At 28.8% G+C, this 17,174-nt stretch overlaps 1 protein-coding gene across 1 annotated transcript in view; it reads right to left on the bottom strand.

Annotated features, from left to right (window-relative positions):
- LOC129958076 (eukaryotic translation initiation factor 2-alpha kinase 3-like) overlaps positions 1 to 17,174 on the bottom strand; it is a 63,641-nt gene that overhangs the window by 25,882 nt on the left and 20,585 nt on the right. Inside the window, exons 5-10 of the mRNA XM_056070246.1 lie at positions 16,034 to 16,256; positions 14,510 to 14,642; positions 12,636 to 12,746; positions 9,196 to 9,276; positions 7,332 to 7,443; positions 890 to 980 (exon numbers count right to left, since the gene is read on the bottom strand). Coding sequence (XP_055926221.1) covers positions 890 to 980; positions 7,332 to 7,443; positions 9,196 to 9,276; positions 12,636 to 12,746; positions 14,510 to 14,642; positions 16,034 to 16,256 — 751 coding nt within the window. The remainder of the gene's footprint in view (positions 1 to 889; positions 981 to 7,331; positions 7,444 to 9,195; positions 9,277 to 12,635; positions 12,747 to 14,509; positions 14,643 to 16,033; positions 16,257 to 17,174) is intronic.

Genomic DNA, 17,174 nt, shown 5'->3' with positions numbered 1-17,174 from the left:
CAAACACTGATTTTTATTGTTTTTCGAGAAAAAAACTATCATAAAAGTAATTTGCCTCCTAAATGTATAAAAAGATTACCTTTATTAATTTTTAGCTACCTTTTACAGATTTATAAAAGGTTCACTTAAAAAAAAAGACATATATGCTTAGTAAATAATATATTCTCCGCACTAATGAGAGAGAATAAATGTTATACATGCGGTATATAGCAATATAGGAGTTCTCTTTAAATAAAATAAAGAACATTAGAAAATAAGCATGAAATTGAAAACCGAAAATAAATTTTCTTGTCATCAATGAATTTTAAGTAGAAAGGGTCTCATATTCCTCATTTTAATTTAGCGCCTGTGGCCTCAGATTGTCAAAATCCACTACTGTCTATACTGATACTAGAAGAAAATAAAAAGAAGAATAGTAGAAATAAAATTAATTTGTAACACGATTTTTATGACAAAATTACTTCTACCAAGGATATTTTAATTTTGAATTTTGTAAACGAACCGAAAATCTTAAAAGATCTTATGGAAGCCCAGTAAACAGACGAAAATTTAGAAATTGAAAAGAAAAAATCTTAAATACCAAGCTATAATTTTTTACTCATTTAACATTATTTATTTTGTTCAATAAAATAAAATTATATGAATTATAATATTTGAATACATGCCTTTCAATTCTCATACTTCATACTGCACCCTGAAGAAACATGTGAAAATTATATAGCAGATGGTCTAAATATATATTAAATATTACATACTGTTAATAGCTATTGCCTAATTTTTTTTTTTTTTTTTTTTTACAAACTAATGTCATACCTAAACAGAACAGTATTAGAAAGATATTAATACACAGTCTGAATGTGCTACAGTAAAACATTACAAAAAAGTATACCAGTTCTTTAGACTGCTGATAAACCATGTAGTACAAGGAACAATAAACGGATGCTATCAAAGTAGCCATTATAAAACCCAATAGTTTCAACCTAAAGAAAAAATTCATTAGTTAGCAAAAATACACATAAATAATTTATACAATGAATAAAAGAGAAAGAAAATTAGCAGTGCTGTAAAAAAAAATATTTATCAAGTGAAAGCAAGTTTTTTGAAAAGGATACTTCGCCTCATAATTACAAATCTACATGAAGCTAGTTGCATTTTCAACTTTTTATTGCATGTGGAAGTGATAATTTAATAGATAAAAGTATCAGAAAGTGACCTCCACCCAACACACGCCTCCATCTTCGCCCAGTCAGCTCGATAATGTATGTTCAAAAAAGAATATACAGTTAGATCTCAAAAAAGACCAGCAACGTTTATTTTTTTTAATGTAATAATGAATAATAACTGGTCCCTCATAAAAATGTTCATCTGAATCACGTTTTAGAAAATTACTCACGTACCTTCCCTCCTCCCTTTTTTTGAAGAATAACATCTAACAAGGGAAAATGTTCAGTAAAACCAATGTACGTCTTAAAGAATCGAAACCAAATACACGAATATCCAATAAGAGAGGCAAGGAAAACTGGCAACGTCGTGATGTTTCGGAATTCTGCGGTGTGACGAAGTGGTCACGAGCACCTCCACATCATAATTTGGAACAGTTATTATAATTTGTAAGTTTAGGAAAAGATTAAAATTAATTGAAACTAGTTGAGACGACCGCATAAAGCTCCACCGCCATGAAATCTGGTAGAATTGTTAGATTAATATTTTTATGGTATGATTATTAGTACAAAATATTTTGATTATTTATGTGGGAAAGAGAACTTTAATGGAATTACGTTGCACGTGTCTTTTACTATGGGGACTAAATTAACTATTTTTGAAAAAAAAAAATCTAGAAAATTTTATGTGTGGGACTCATCATAACTATCTAAGACTGAAACAGGAATAATTTTGAGAGACTTTAATCCACCAGATTGATAACGGAGTTAAAGCAGCGTTTCTCAACCTTTCAGTATTCGTGGCCCAGTTTTCAATCATAACTTTCATCGCCCCCCCCTTACAATAAAATGTATACAACAATAATGTATATTGAGTATTTTGGATTCTGCTTTTAAATTATTTTAATTAACTGCCAAAACAAGAGTAAATGCGAGCCAACGTTGGCGAGAAACCACATCTTGCATTTTGGACAAGCGGACAGTGAACAGATGAAGCGAATGAAAGCGGAGAAAATTTAAATATTATATTTGAAATGAAAGCCAAATAGGGATATAACGTTAAAAGAATATGAAAGAAAAATTCATCAATGAAAGTTAACCTAGACGGGGTGAGCTAAATTTAGAAACGGGGAATACATTTTTTAGAATAATAAAAGAAATAAAAGAGAAGCATGACAAAACGAAAGTGAAAAAAATAGGAATGTTTGTGCAAGGGAATCCACACGACCAAGGCCGTCTTGGGCATGCGCGGAGTAAATGTTTTCTCATAAGAAGAAGGAAAATATTCGATACACAAGTTTTAATTCCAGCCAGTCTCATTCAAGTCGATTCTTTTATCGCTATCGAATCAATTGTGAATTTGTATGTTATATATGTTTTCGTGTTAATTGCAATTCACCATATAAAATATTCACGGCAGCAGATTTATGCAGACTCATGAATAAATTTTTAAGCGGAAGTAAGCAAGCATTAGACGATAGTCAAGCATCAACAAGTACACAGACGAGCGTGGTTCCAAAAATAAAATCAAGGAAATATTCTCAAGAATACTTACATTTTGGGTTTACCAGTAGTGAAGTAAATGAAGAAAAAAGGCCCCTGTGTATCATTTGCTCAAAATTGTTGGCCGTAGACAGCATGAAACCTAATAAACTTAAACGACATTCGGAAACGCTTCATAGTGAGTACGTCCACAAACCCAGAGAATTCTTCGAATTAAAATTAAAATCATATAACAAGTAATAACAATCATAACAATTTGCGTGACAAATTGTTTTCAATACAGCTTTACGAAGCAACAGATAGTAATAAAGATGCTCATTTAATTACCATGTTTGAATTTGTGGTAATATGTCAGTAGTAGAACTACTTTTCTGCAAACCAATAGAACTCAAATCATCAGCACTCGCATTATTTGCTATTTTAAATGATTTTATGAACGAGGCAAACATAGAATGGAAAAACTGCGTCGGAATATGCACCGATGGTGCTCGTTCAATGTCCGAAAGATTCCAAGATATACAAGCACTTTTAAAACAAAAATCGCCTTAGTGCACACATTGCATGATCCACAAAGAAACTTTGGCTTCGAAAAAAATGAGTCCTGGTTTGAATATTGTGTTAACTACAGTTGTAATCGTAGAAAATTATATAAAAATGAGACCCCTGAAATCGAGAATCTTTTCCGCACTTTGTGAAGACATGGGTTCAGTACATTCAGCGTTACTATTTTATTGCGAGGCAAGATGGTCATCACGTGGGAAATTTTTGCAACGTGTTTATGAATTAAAAGAAGAAATCGCCATTTCCTAGAAGGAGAAAATAGACAGGAGGCCGAGAATTTTCGCGATAGTTTATTTGTGATGAAATTGAGGTACTTGGTCGACATATTCGATAACTGAGACTGGCTATTTCTAATATTAAGCCTTCCTTCGAAAAACTTTGCTCTGCAAGACAGGCCCAAGGAAGTCACTAATAATTATTAAATTTGTTTTTAATTTAGTATGTTTTGATTAAGTAAGTTGTTTTACTTCAATAAGTTATTAAATATGTCGAAATGTATTTTGTTTTCTATGTGTATGTGTGCTTTCCTTTCAGTCATAATATTTTCTCTTTTACTCTTTTAAATAATATTTTCTCTTGGATATTCTCGCGCCCCCTTTGGGGGGCGCGCCCCACAGGTTGAGAATCGCTGAGTTAAAGAAATCTCAAGTTTTTTTACGGCCCGAAAATTAACGTAAATATTATCAATTGCAGCCATATGTCTCTTCCTAGAGCTGGGCACAGCAGGATCATATGCTGGTAGTTGAAGTAACTCGTTACGAATCTGGGATAATTTTCCGAAGAATTTAATTGATGTTCTTTTAATAAATTCCGAAGCAGGTTAAATTTAGAGGTCGTCAAGAAGTACTTTCCTTCTGATGCACCAGAGTGCATTAACAATTGGTGCATTAGCATTATTTTGAAAAGCTTGCAACTTTTTAATGTTTTGGGAGGAATTGGCCCTACAAATGTGGGATCCATACATCAACACTGATCTTAAAATAGCTTTGTAGAGCAGAAGCTTGAGCCTAATCGGCGAATGGCTCTGACTTGCGCTTGTTGGTTCATTTTCCGTATTATGTTTTTATTTTTTTTTTCTTATTTTCATTGACCCCTGGACTCTCAGAGTATTAAGGTAAGCAAATAGTATCGAAGTTTCTGTGGAAAAATAAAAAAGATATATAAAAAGGAAGTTTAACTTTTAGAAGCTAAGGAGTGCTGCTACTCTACAGCTGACATAGGCGAGCTACAACTACGGCGAGGGTATATGCCAGTTGAAATTGTATATAATAATGAAATTAGGAACCATGTCCCAAAAATGGGTTTTAAAAACAGCCATTTTCACAAAACCTTTCAAAAAGGATATTAAAGCAACACTTTTTAAACAGTAATTGCTGTACTAAAAGTTTATGTATCAAGTTGTTAAATCACGTGATGCAATGGGTTTAAACTGGAGTTGAGAGAAGAATTTTTTCGGAAATGCAGGAAATTTAAAATAGAATTTTTAAATTAATGGAAATCTAATGACTATAACTAGAGTTGACAATAAAAACAAATTATTGGACAATTATATCCCAACAATGGATTAATAAATAAAACAGAGCCGAAGAAGTATTTATACGTATGTAATTAATGTATACTTTTTAAAATGTTAAAATCTCTGTAGAGCCATTCTAATGACTATCAATCCTCTTCCCAGAACATCCCTAGATGCCCAATTACTTATCCTTCTAACGGTCTTAATGACTGATATTTCATTCAATTAATGAGTTAATGCTGTACATAGATGGGATAAGATGCACTACTGTTTTTATATCTTGTACTATTTACAAAAACTGATCTATTGATTGACAATAAACACATCAAGATTTATATAGAATCTAAAGAGGGCCTTGGGCGTCTTACTTTACATTACTACAAATATATCTGAAGTAAGTGTTGAACAAAGTCTTATATAATAAATATTGAACAGGATTTGCATTTGAAAACTTTTGTATGTCAAGTAGACAGCCAGATAAATTGGAAGGTTTTTTTTTTTTTTTTTTTTTTTTTTTTAGGCGTCCGATTTACTATGGTTCTTTCTGACTGTAAAATTTGCACCCAGTTTCCTTTTGCAACTGTAGGAAAACACTGTTTCCCGTGAAAACTTAAGTGATTCTGTGATGTATAGCGACTCCTTAAAATTTCGAGTGCATCTTCTATAATGCTAAAATCACAACCGTTAGTAACAATATTCCTAGTAATGCTGCGTTCATGTGATAAGAATTCCCATGAAACGCATCTTTCTGTTATAGTTGAGTTATCTCGGTGTTTAAACTACAAACCATTCTATCATTAAATTCTAAAACACATCTTATCTCTACTCATTATTGAAATATTAACTTTTAATGACTTTTCAGGCTGGTGGATAACTATTTGTAATAAGGTGAATGTCAAATCATTTTGAAATATTTTTATATTTATAAAAATTTTAAATAATACAGAAAAAATTCTGTTTCAGTAACACAAATGAAATGTAATTTATGACACTATTAAGTTTAGTACGCTGTTATGTTTATATTATCTCATTTTCATTAAATTTTACTGAATACAAAGAACAACATCTGCTTTAGACGACATCGCCCAGTTCGTAGTATATAAAATTTTTTATAATTTTTTTTCCATTGCATGGAAAAGTATTTTGAAACATAAATGACATCAGATGGAACGATTCTGATTAAATACTACAGTAAATAGATATTCCTAGTGGCAATTAGTTCATTTCTCCAAAAAAGGTGAATGCATCACAAATCGTAGATTGTTAAATTTTTCAAGGCAAATTACATATTCTGAAACTCAGTTGCAATAAATAACTCGAAATCCAATAAATGGGTGAATGTTTCCTCATTGCATAACTTCCGTTAAATTATAACTAACGAATAATTTTGAATTTGGTATTCACCAGCAAGCACAAGCTTCTCCTTTTAAAGCTAGTAGAAGATAAAATTAAATGAATTGAAAGTCAAATTCAAAGTAAAACTGATAAATATGAATCTTGTAATTATTTCATAAGAAACATACCATGCTTTCAATATAAAGAGTTAACCACAACCATAACTCTTAGTTTTAGTTACCTGATAAGCTAAAAATAGTCATTTATATCGAAAAATACCAGCCGACGTATAGAACTAAACTTACAAAACAATCTGATTATTTAAAAAAAAATAACAAACAACAATATTTAACAAGAACATCAAAACGCATTAAAATGTTGTAATATAGTAGAAATCAAATAAAAAAATGCCTTAATAAAAATTAATATTTATAGATACTGTATTTAAAGAGAAAAGTTAAAATTAAAGGACTATTCCCATACTTGAACATTAGGCAAGATAAATGAAATTTAATATCAACCAAAATTCCACATTATTGATAGTTAAAACCTTTTTAACTATGGTAAAATTTTTACTCTTTATTAAAACTTTTAGAAAATAGTAAATTATCCAACTCAAAGCAACACAGTTTAAAACCAACATACCCCACCTTTACTTCAAAATTATAATTAAAAAAATGATAAATAATAATTAAAATTTCAAAATTTGAAATGATTATCTCTTCAAATGTTTAAGCTGGTTTCTGTCGCTCATCTCAGAAAATCACGAGTTACACGAAAACTATGAAACCAAAATAAACAGCCACTTGAAGGATTAAAATCACAAATTATTATTACGAAACAATAAAAGAATGTACAAAGAGGCAAATTGAAAAATCTTGCCAAAAAGTATCAAGAGGTACACTAACCTGGTCTTTATTTTATGTTCAAAAGACTCTAAGCATGCTAAAGTGTTTTGTTTATGGTACAAAATGGATCGCATTCACTGTATTTTATAAAATTTGTATCATAAAACTTTGGGAAAAATCTCAATGCAACGACCGTGAAGGGGGAAAAAAAACCTGCTTTCCAAAAATGCACAAGATTGCTACTTATATCCACTATATGAAACCACATGTACAATTTTTTCCCAACATAAAATGAAAAACGGGCTTCAAATACTTAAATACACTCGCTGATTAACTTTCCATTAAAAAAGTATACAGATCAAAGAAAAAACTAATAAAATAATTTTGATCAAAGATTAAATTGCATACCAGAAAATCCAGTCAAATATATAAGCAGCACGCTTTGGAAATGTGAAGTTTACCACACAATGTGTATCATTATCATACACAAAGAAATCAACATAATAATAAAATCCATGATCTGTAGAAAAAATAGAGCTTTTAAGTAAAATAAATAAAAACATTTTATACATATATTTGAAGCAATAAAATTATGTTATATAAAGTAATTAATAAGAAATAAAATTTCTGAAATAGAAATAAACATCAAGAAATTTTTAAGAGAAAAATCATTAAAAGATGAAATATGAAAAAAACAAGAGCAAAATAATGACTTAAATAAAAAGAAAATATACCATGTTTTTAAAACAGAATAAAAAGTATAAAATAATTTCTCCTATCCCCATACAGATTGTAATGAAAAATTGCAATCGTGATTTTTAACATTCACAATCGCAAACTTTAAGGCCAATCTGTATTTGTTTAGGAAAAATTTTATATTCTTAGCCTGTTTTAAAAATGTCGCATATTATTATTTTTTTTTATTTAAATAACTTTTTTTTTCAGTCTTGAGTGAATGAAATTTTGCTGTAGATTTTAAATTAACCTCCCGATGTGTTAATGATTTAGCATGGCGCTATCTGTCGGTAATTAAATTTTTTAATTGATTGCAACATTTTTATCAAACAAACAAGAAAGAGTAAATATTACATTGCCATCTAGTTCTGAGCTATGTTTAAGGTTCTCGAAGTCAATTCAAAATCAATTGGAAGAGTAGAACACACAAAGTAGAGAGTGACTTAATAAAACAAATTCATTACAACCAAGGGAGTCTTTAAATTCTTCGGTGATGTATAAATGGTTTTGATAGAAAATGAGTTTTCAAGTAACATCATCAGACAAATTACCTTAAATTTTTATTATGCAGGTTTTTTTCCCATGTGAAAATAAAATAAATACACCTAATACATTCTCAACAGTCACATTATAAGTGAAAAAAATCGGAAGAGTTACCTTCTCGATTTTTTTAATACTTTCGGACAAGGTTTTTTCATTCATCATTTCATTTGCTATCTCCTAATAATCTGCAACCAAAATCACTGTTTCTATTCTAATCAATCTAAATTCATTTTTAATTTATAGTCATGCAACTAAACGCTTTCTATCAATAACAACAAAGCTTATAAAAGTATCTAAAATTACATTTGCAAATGATGGCTTATTACTGCTTTCTAATTTAGTAATTGATATTTTCTAGCTATATTTTCATAAACTTTAATTTGGAGAAAACGATTTTTATGTTATCTTGAATTTAAAAAAAATATTGATTTTACAATGCCAGTTTGATAACCGACTTATTTTTTTCCATGAACTTAATAGAATTCATGTTTAATTTACGCATATATGTGTTTAATATTTTGAATGGCAACATGTAGAAAATAAATGAAATAATTAGAAATATATTAGTAATATTTTGATTCGATGCGATTTATTAGATTAACTGTGCTGAAATTATTTTTGACAATAAGTAGTTTTGTTATTTTCATTGCACAAAGAATGTCGAGAACTGGAAAAGTACCTCACCTTCTATTAATAAATTTTGACCAAAATTTTATACAAATCCACAGTTTTGCTGCAGAGGTTTTAGTTAAATTTCATCATAGTAACTTGCCAGTATTAGTTATATTCATGTAGGCACCGTTATGGTCCAAAATTTGAAATACATTTAAAATTTCGTAATAAAAACTACATGCCAAATTTCATTCATTTACATTGTGGCAACTTTGAGTTTTTGGGTTCAAATACAATAAATATAAACCAACGAAAATTTATGTACTATCTAGGAATTTATCGAAATGCTAAACAAATCAAAATTGAGATGTCTTAAACTTACCTTTGATATTTAGATTTGACGACACCAAAGCATTTGTATCATTGATAGGTAAGGGAAGATTCGGATTCGTTTGTGATGTTACTGAAATTATTAACATAAGTTGTTATAATAATTTCTATATAAGCAAATCATAATAGATATTCACAATATTTAGTTTTAGAAAAATTTGCATAATACTATTATTGCAAATAAATAAAATCTTGATGGCAAACGGGAAAGGCAAGAAGATATAAGAAAAGAAACCGCTAATTTCGTCACTTCCACCCATAATTTCGTTAGCATTGGAATTATGAAAAGGAAAGAGGCTAAAAGGGAATATATATTCAGAACTTTTAAATTAATAGTTTTGATTTCTAGGCACTGTGATCCGAGAAACTGTCCAGAAAGTTCCTCGAAGATGTTTTAGACCATTGTAATTAACAGTATTCCTATTAGGAATATATCTAACTCAAAAAAACAAAAAAAAATACAGGAACACACAAATAAATTCCTAGAATTAATTCAACAAGCTACCAAGGCAAAGCATTGTTGGCTATAGGAAATACATAAATAAACAGCTTCAGTTTGGCAATTAATGCATAAAAAATCATGTAAGAAGAGAGTATTCATTCCAGTATTTGAATCGGTTTAATTCTACCTCTTAAAAATATTACCGTATTTTCAAGAAAATATATTTAAAAAATATCAAGGAAAGAAAAAAAAAAAAAAAAAAAAAAACCTTTAAAAAAATTACTTCGCATGAACATAAGAATTTCTTGTGTGGAAAAGACAAAACCTTATCAATTTACTAGTTCAAATCAAATAATGAAATGTAAATTAACACAACAGGCAAATCGAATTCATAACCTGTCATATTTAAAAAAAAAAATCATCAAGCCACATAGAATTTACTTATCTTGTCATTTGTGCAATATTTTGCCAGGAATCTTTCTCCTATTCACTATACCAATTGTCTTTAAAGTCTCTTTTTAGTGCTCCATAGCAACTGCCTACTTTTATCATTAAAAAATCGCTAATGTCATTACATAAATTTATAGCTCTAAAGAAGTCTGATTATGAAACTGTTTTCAACATTTAGTTGCTTAATGACCATCAAAAACAGTTGCAGCTGATATAGCTGTTGACTGTGAAGACTTTTTGTAGTATATTTTATTTCTAGATGGAAGCGAGGTGTTTTTTTTTTAATGGCATGCATTGAAATAAATACAGATATTTTACTTCTCATTATTATTCTTATCGCACAAGCCAACGATTTACCTCCATATTTTTAATTTATTCGGTGTTTTAATTTCACTGGCAGCAGTTTTGCATATTCCAAATAATTTGGAATGTTTCGAAGTGCATGCGCGTGTGTGTTTACACAGAAGTTAAGTGCTGTGCTGCTTTATTTAATTTTTACTGTTTGTGCAAAAGAAATATATATATTCAGGATGCACAATCTTATCATAACTCAATAACTAATTTCTAAAGATTAAAGATTTCCATTAGAGAAATCTTTACACTTTGTTATTTTTTTACACTTTTGTAAATTTATACTTTGTAGTTTGTGTCAATAAATATATTCCTCAAAAATTTAAGGAATGTAACTTTTAATATAAAGTTGACAGGTTTTATCAATCATATTTAAGTAAGAAAATACTGACATTCTAAAATATACGATTAAAAAACTCCCATTGTTTTATGATTAAAATTGACCCGAGTTACAGCTGATTAACCTAAATGGAGGTCATTTAGAAATTTATTCTAAGCAACAATTTGAAAAAGTAATACGAATGTGCATAATTTTAATTTGCAAACCAGCTCTTAACATCTCTTCGAGACCCCGAATTATCTGTAAAATTCGTCTAAAATAGTCCTTTTCAATTTTTCATCAGTTTCAAAACAATGGATTTTCTTTTTTATTTAAAATGTTATAGCACCAAGAGTATTTTACTAAACATGATTGATAACTAAGTACATATATTAACTCAAACAACAAAATTTTTCATATCATTTAAAGTATTTTTTTACTTAATGTCTATCTCAAATGTATTATCCTAATGAAAATATCCTATTTTCAAATCTTAAATTTAGAAATTAGCTATTGGTCCCATAAGAGTGAACACTGTATTATACATGGACTCATTTTCCCCATAACACAGATTTCTGTATTACTGCTGCTCTACTTATATGCTCCTAGTTTAAATTTTTTCTACAATTTTGCTATATGATTAAAATGGCACAATACTGTGATATCTTAACTGTTGTAAGATTTAAATTTAACAATTTCTACTATTCTTTTTACCTTAAATTACTGAAGTATATGCATTTGAGAGATGCTTTTAACAATAGCCAGATAAAAATTAAATGGAATCTTGCTAAAACCTTTATATAAGACATTGTAGCATAATGAAGTGCAACAAATAACCACCAAAGAATATATTTTATGAACAATTTTCACATTTACGGAATATTTTACCAGCGCTGCTGAGACAAAAATATATGCAACTAAATTCGTAGTTGAAAATTAATACATTTTTTTTTATTATTTAAATTAACTTTTTTTCAGTCATCAACTCATGTAGCATCAGCAGATAGGCTAATTATATAAGATAACTTGCAAAATTTTACCAGACCCTATTATAAACAGAATAGTTGTATCTAAATACAGGAAATTAGTATGCTAACGAAGTTTTATAACATTTAAATGATAATTTTCAACAATCATAGGAGTTTCACAGCTTTTCAACATGGATCAATGCATTAGTGTTGCTTAGGTTTTGTTTAGCATTTGCATCATGGGCATTTGTTTGTTCCTTCACAATCTTGCCAAATACATTCAAAATAAAAGCCCTAGTGAGGTATTATTTAACATGCTTATCAAAACAAACTTAAATTTCAATATTATAAATATTAGAGAGTGAGAATCTTACAAAAGAGGGCATCAGACAGTAAATAATAAATAAAATGTTGAAAATAAAACGATTTGGTTTATTATTTCATAAAATTATACACTTCAAGGAACAACAAAGTTAGTTGTAAGCATATTAGCGACTGTGAGCTTCAGCAAACTGAATACTTAAGGATTAGGTTCTTTTTTTATAATGTTCACTTATCATTTTTGCCATGTAATGAAGAGAAAATTAAGTATAACCAAAAGTTAAAACAAACAAGCTAGATTGATTAAAATTTTCATAACAATTTTACAATAAAGAAAGCCACCATGTAATCAACAGTATGGACAAACATATAATGAACCTAATGCTAACCAAATGTTGTTGATGAGACCATCAATAACATTTTAACTTTAATATTAAGAGTACATTTCACACAACCAAAACTAGAATAAGACAATAAAATCTTAACTAGCACATAAAGAATTTACCATTAAATTATAGAGAATAAATAAAATTAAATCAAAAGAATTAATGCAAATAGAAAAACATCCTAAATCAACTTACATGGTAAACAGAATGCTTGGTAAGGAATATGTGTAGACACAGCAAAATTTCTCACTATCTTGGTTTTCAAAAGTTTTGATTGTTTAACATATAACTGTTCTAAGTAAGAACCTTACAAAATAAAATAAAATCATATTATAAATAAAAAATAACAATAAAAAATGCTGAAATATTCATTTCAAACTTTTGAAAATTGGTAAATATTTCTTAAGAGCGTGAAAGAAAGCATATGAAAATCAAGTTCAATTTACTTCATTATACTAATAATTGTTCCATACTACCAGCGTGCGCAGACTAATTTTATCTTAAAAAATAAGTACTTTATAAGTAATTTTTAACCCTTTCGAGAGTGATTTAATAAATTTCTCATTGGTTTAAATGCTTTTAAATGCCCCATCGTCTTGAAAGGGTTAAGAACCTTTTAAAAAAACATAAAGAGAATAAGAAAAGTATTTTTATTATTATAGAGCTACGAGTTTGACGAAATAAACTGTTGGGTATTTACTAACCATTGAGGAAAATGGAAGTAATTTGGTAGCATGAAAGTGGACAATGAATGGTCATGGAGCAATTTTTGAACAGACGAAGCCCATTTCTATCTTTAAGGCTTTGCCAATACACAAAATTACAGAAAATGGGCAAAGGAAAATCTATTCACACATGCACCAGTACCGTTTCATTTCGTTTATTGTAGGTCCATTTTTTTTCGAGATGTGTAATGAGGGTCCCGTTACCTGAAACGTCAACGAAAACGCTATGACAGACTTTTGCGCAACCAAGTCATTTCAGTACTTCAACAGCGTGCATGTCTGGATAAAATCATTTTCATACAAGATGGTGCTCTTTCGCACATGGCAAAGCCAGTGATGCAACTGCACAAGAAGTTTCGCAGAAAGAATAGAATATGAGCCGTCATTTTTCAAAGTTAACTTGTGTTTTCATTGTTGCTTTTTATGCAGTTTTTAGCCTAAGGATAATTAAAAACCAAATTTTCGCCATCCAATATGGTACAATCTCACCGTGATTATGGGTTTTCCTCAAACAATGCCACAACTGATGAATAATTTGGAAGAAATTCTTTCAGTCAAAAAACAGAAACAATCACGCATATTGAATAATACAATTGATTTAAAGTGACACCTCATGCAAAAGCTGCCGTATTTCGCTTTAAAATGTTACTTATAGCCGAATCCTGTTTTGTTACGCCGCTTACAGTGCCATTTATTGATAAATTTTTGAACCTTTTTTTTTTTTTCTTATGCTACACAGTTTTATTCTTCAGATATATTCAGTTCAAATTTTAAGACATTCTGAACAGTGTTTTTTTTATTGCATTTTGAAAGCGGGGCTTTAATTATAATCGCTTTCATTTAATCATCTTTTCATTACGTGTACTCTCCCCCCCACCACCACCAAAGTAAGTATGACTAAAAGTAGACAAATTTCAACTGGATTATAAAGATAAGAGTGTTTAATTGTCATAATAGATATATTGATTATCATTGTATAATTAATTTTGATCAATGATAATTAAATACATAAAGAAATGATGGTTATAATCTAGCATAAGTAAATAAAAATTATGCTATAATTTATATTTATTCATGAATGATCGTAACTGCACTATTTAGAAATTGACAGAAATAAGAAACTACACTACGCTTAAATTATCAGGTAACTTTTCAATAAATGTATAACTGCATTAAAAAGGAGACAGATATATTAACTGCATTAAAAAGGAGACAAATATATTAACTGCATTAAAAAGGAGACAAATATATTAACTGCATTAAAAAGGAGACAAATATATTAACTGCATTAAAAAGGATGACAAAATGGCACAATTGATAGTTAATGATTTTTATGAAACTTACCCAGAAATAATGATGCAATATGTTTACCATCATCAGTTTCAATACTATAAAACTCTAAGTTATCAGAAAATACATCAAGAAGCAAAACATTTCCATCTTTGATAAACCACACATCCATCATTGGCGCTGGAGTCTAAAATAAAATTAATTTAGCTTCATAACAAGAAAGCACTTGTTTTCAAGTATAAACCATAATACAGTTGCATAAATAAAGTGCTAAAATATTCTTCAGATTTATAAACTTTTTTTTCACGATACTTTTACCGAAATTTGACAGAAAGACATTTTTAGACTAATATATTACATAGTACTACTAGACTGCCTGTTGTTTTCTTAACATGAAGATCAAACTTATTAAATTCTCATTCATCTTAATAGCTCAATTTTAATTTATTTTGATGCTGCTATATTATATATATATATATACACACACACACACAAGTTTAATTTATATTACTCTGCCAAAGCATTTGGTAGTAATGTAGCATATATAAGTAACTGTAAATAATATGCCTAACATTAGGGCATCAAGCAAACTGAATGACATGAAAATTACAGTTACCACGAAATATGTAAATAGACGTGAGTTTTATGTGATACTCAAGGATATCAGATACTCACAAGCAAGTACATCCTATCACCAGCAAAGAGACCATTAACCAACCTCAAAACTGCTGTTATTGTGATTCTAGTGGTATAGGGAATCAGAAAATTTATATAGCAGCTCAAAATTCGTATCTTAAAAAAAATTCCGTCAGGTAATTTTTCCATTCCAATGAAAATGAGGACTTTCTTGTGTTCAACTTAATAATGTAAAATCAACATACGTGATTTAATTTTAATCCGAAAAAATATTGCTGGTCGTAGAAATTTTACATTTGGACACTTAACTACTCATTAAAACAAAACAATAGTTATACTTATTTGCTCGAACATTTACTAAAAAAAAATTAATTAAAAAATGGAAATGGCAAAAAGCACCAAATTGCTAATTTCACTGGAGAGGGAAAACAAAAGTTTCAATCAAATTCTAGGAATTACTGCGTTTTCCAGGTAAATGGTAGTTCGTGCTTCACTTTCATTTCATTTATGCTATCTTTTTATCCTTCAATCTATATAAGTATATTATACATTCTTCTAGTAATTATATTTTTTACATTGCAATGTGACTATTTTAAGATACATTTTATAATATAATTAACGCACAATAATTAAACAGCGGATAAAACGATAATGGACACGGATATAATTGTGGCACTGATAATATATTCCAAATCATTCAATATGGTACTTACATTACTGGCAAAATCTAGCAATGAGCTTTTCAATTACATACTACTGTTACAGATAATATCTACTTTAACTATCTTTTAATTTAAATTCATCCAGTAATATTTTATCACTTCTGTTTAATGACGCTGCAAGCAAGTATCTCAAAAAATATATTAGCAGAAACAGTAATGCATATATAATCAACACATTGCGAGTAGAAAAAATTCAATCTAAAAGTGAATAAAAAATTACCTTGTATAACCACATGAAATCCGTCGCTGAATGATTAATTCTGGCAGTGTATCCATTAACAAGCGAAATTTTTATAGAGTTCAGAGGGTTAAGATCATAATTGTTTACAGGTATTAAAGCAGTGTTCTCAAATTTCGTATCCTGAGGTTGCTGTGGGGGACTTCTATTAGATGATGAGTTATTAATGACACTAATTTTAATTTCAACCACTCTAAAATGCCACCTGAAACAAAATTTTCACAATTTTAAATATAATTTAAACATATAGAAAAAGCTGATATATAACGATAACAATACTCAAAGCACTGTCTCCGACATTTTTTTAGAAAAATATAACTTAACAATATATATAAAAAACAAATGAAATTATATTTATTGAAAATATTTATAAAATGGGTTATTAAGCACACTTAAAAGGTAAAATTTCAAAATTGCAAAAGCCTGTTATCTGATATTTCCATTGACAAAAGTTTTATTTTGTTTTAAAGTAGCTTGTAAACAATTCAAAAAAAAAAAAAAAATTCAAAGAATTCAATGTTAATTTTTGTATTATAATAGTATATTCTAATATATTTTACTTTTGTTTTAGCAGTGTAGTGTAAAATTATGCTAAACAGATTTAAGCCTTATGAATATGCAAGGACTGTAAAAAGGAAAATCAAAGTGTCAATCACCAATAACAAATTTTCTTTGGCCAAACTATAATTTTTTGTCATAATTAGCCCAACTTCATCTTTTGGAAATATTTAGGTCAATTTGTATGATAAAGTTCATCACTAAACAATAAAGCAGTGCAAAACAATGAAAAAGAAGTAACTTGGAATATTAAATAGTCTTAATTACTACATATAATTTCACGGATTATTTGGTGGATATGAATTATAATTCTCCCAAATGCACAGAGCATTAAAACCTTATTAAAAGAAAAAATATGCTACCTAAACTGGAGATTAAAGTAAATTGCAGTATGAAAATTAGAGGAGTAATAACCATCAAAGATTTGAATTTTATCAATATCACTAAGGGAGATGTCAGTTTTTGTGATTTTCAATCCAGGATGGGAACATGAAAATTAGAATTAAAAAAAAAATAGTATTCGGTTTATAATATATGAAATACTTTTACTGTGCAATGCTAATAT

Source organism: Argiope bruennichi, chromosome X1 (genome assembly GCF_947563725.1).
Source record: "Argiope bruennichi chromosome X1, qqArgBrue1.1, whole genome shotgun sequence".
In the NCBI taxonomy this organism is placed as follows: domain Eukaryota; kingdom Metazoa; phylum Arthropoda; class Arachnida; order Araneae; family Araneidae; genus Argiope; species Argiope bruennichi.
Note: the sequence above shows the minus strand (reverse complement) of the source record. Positions and strands in the feature narration are given on the sequence as shown.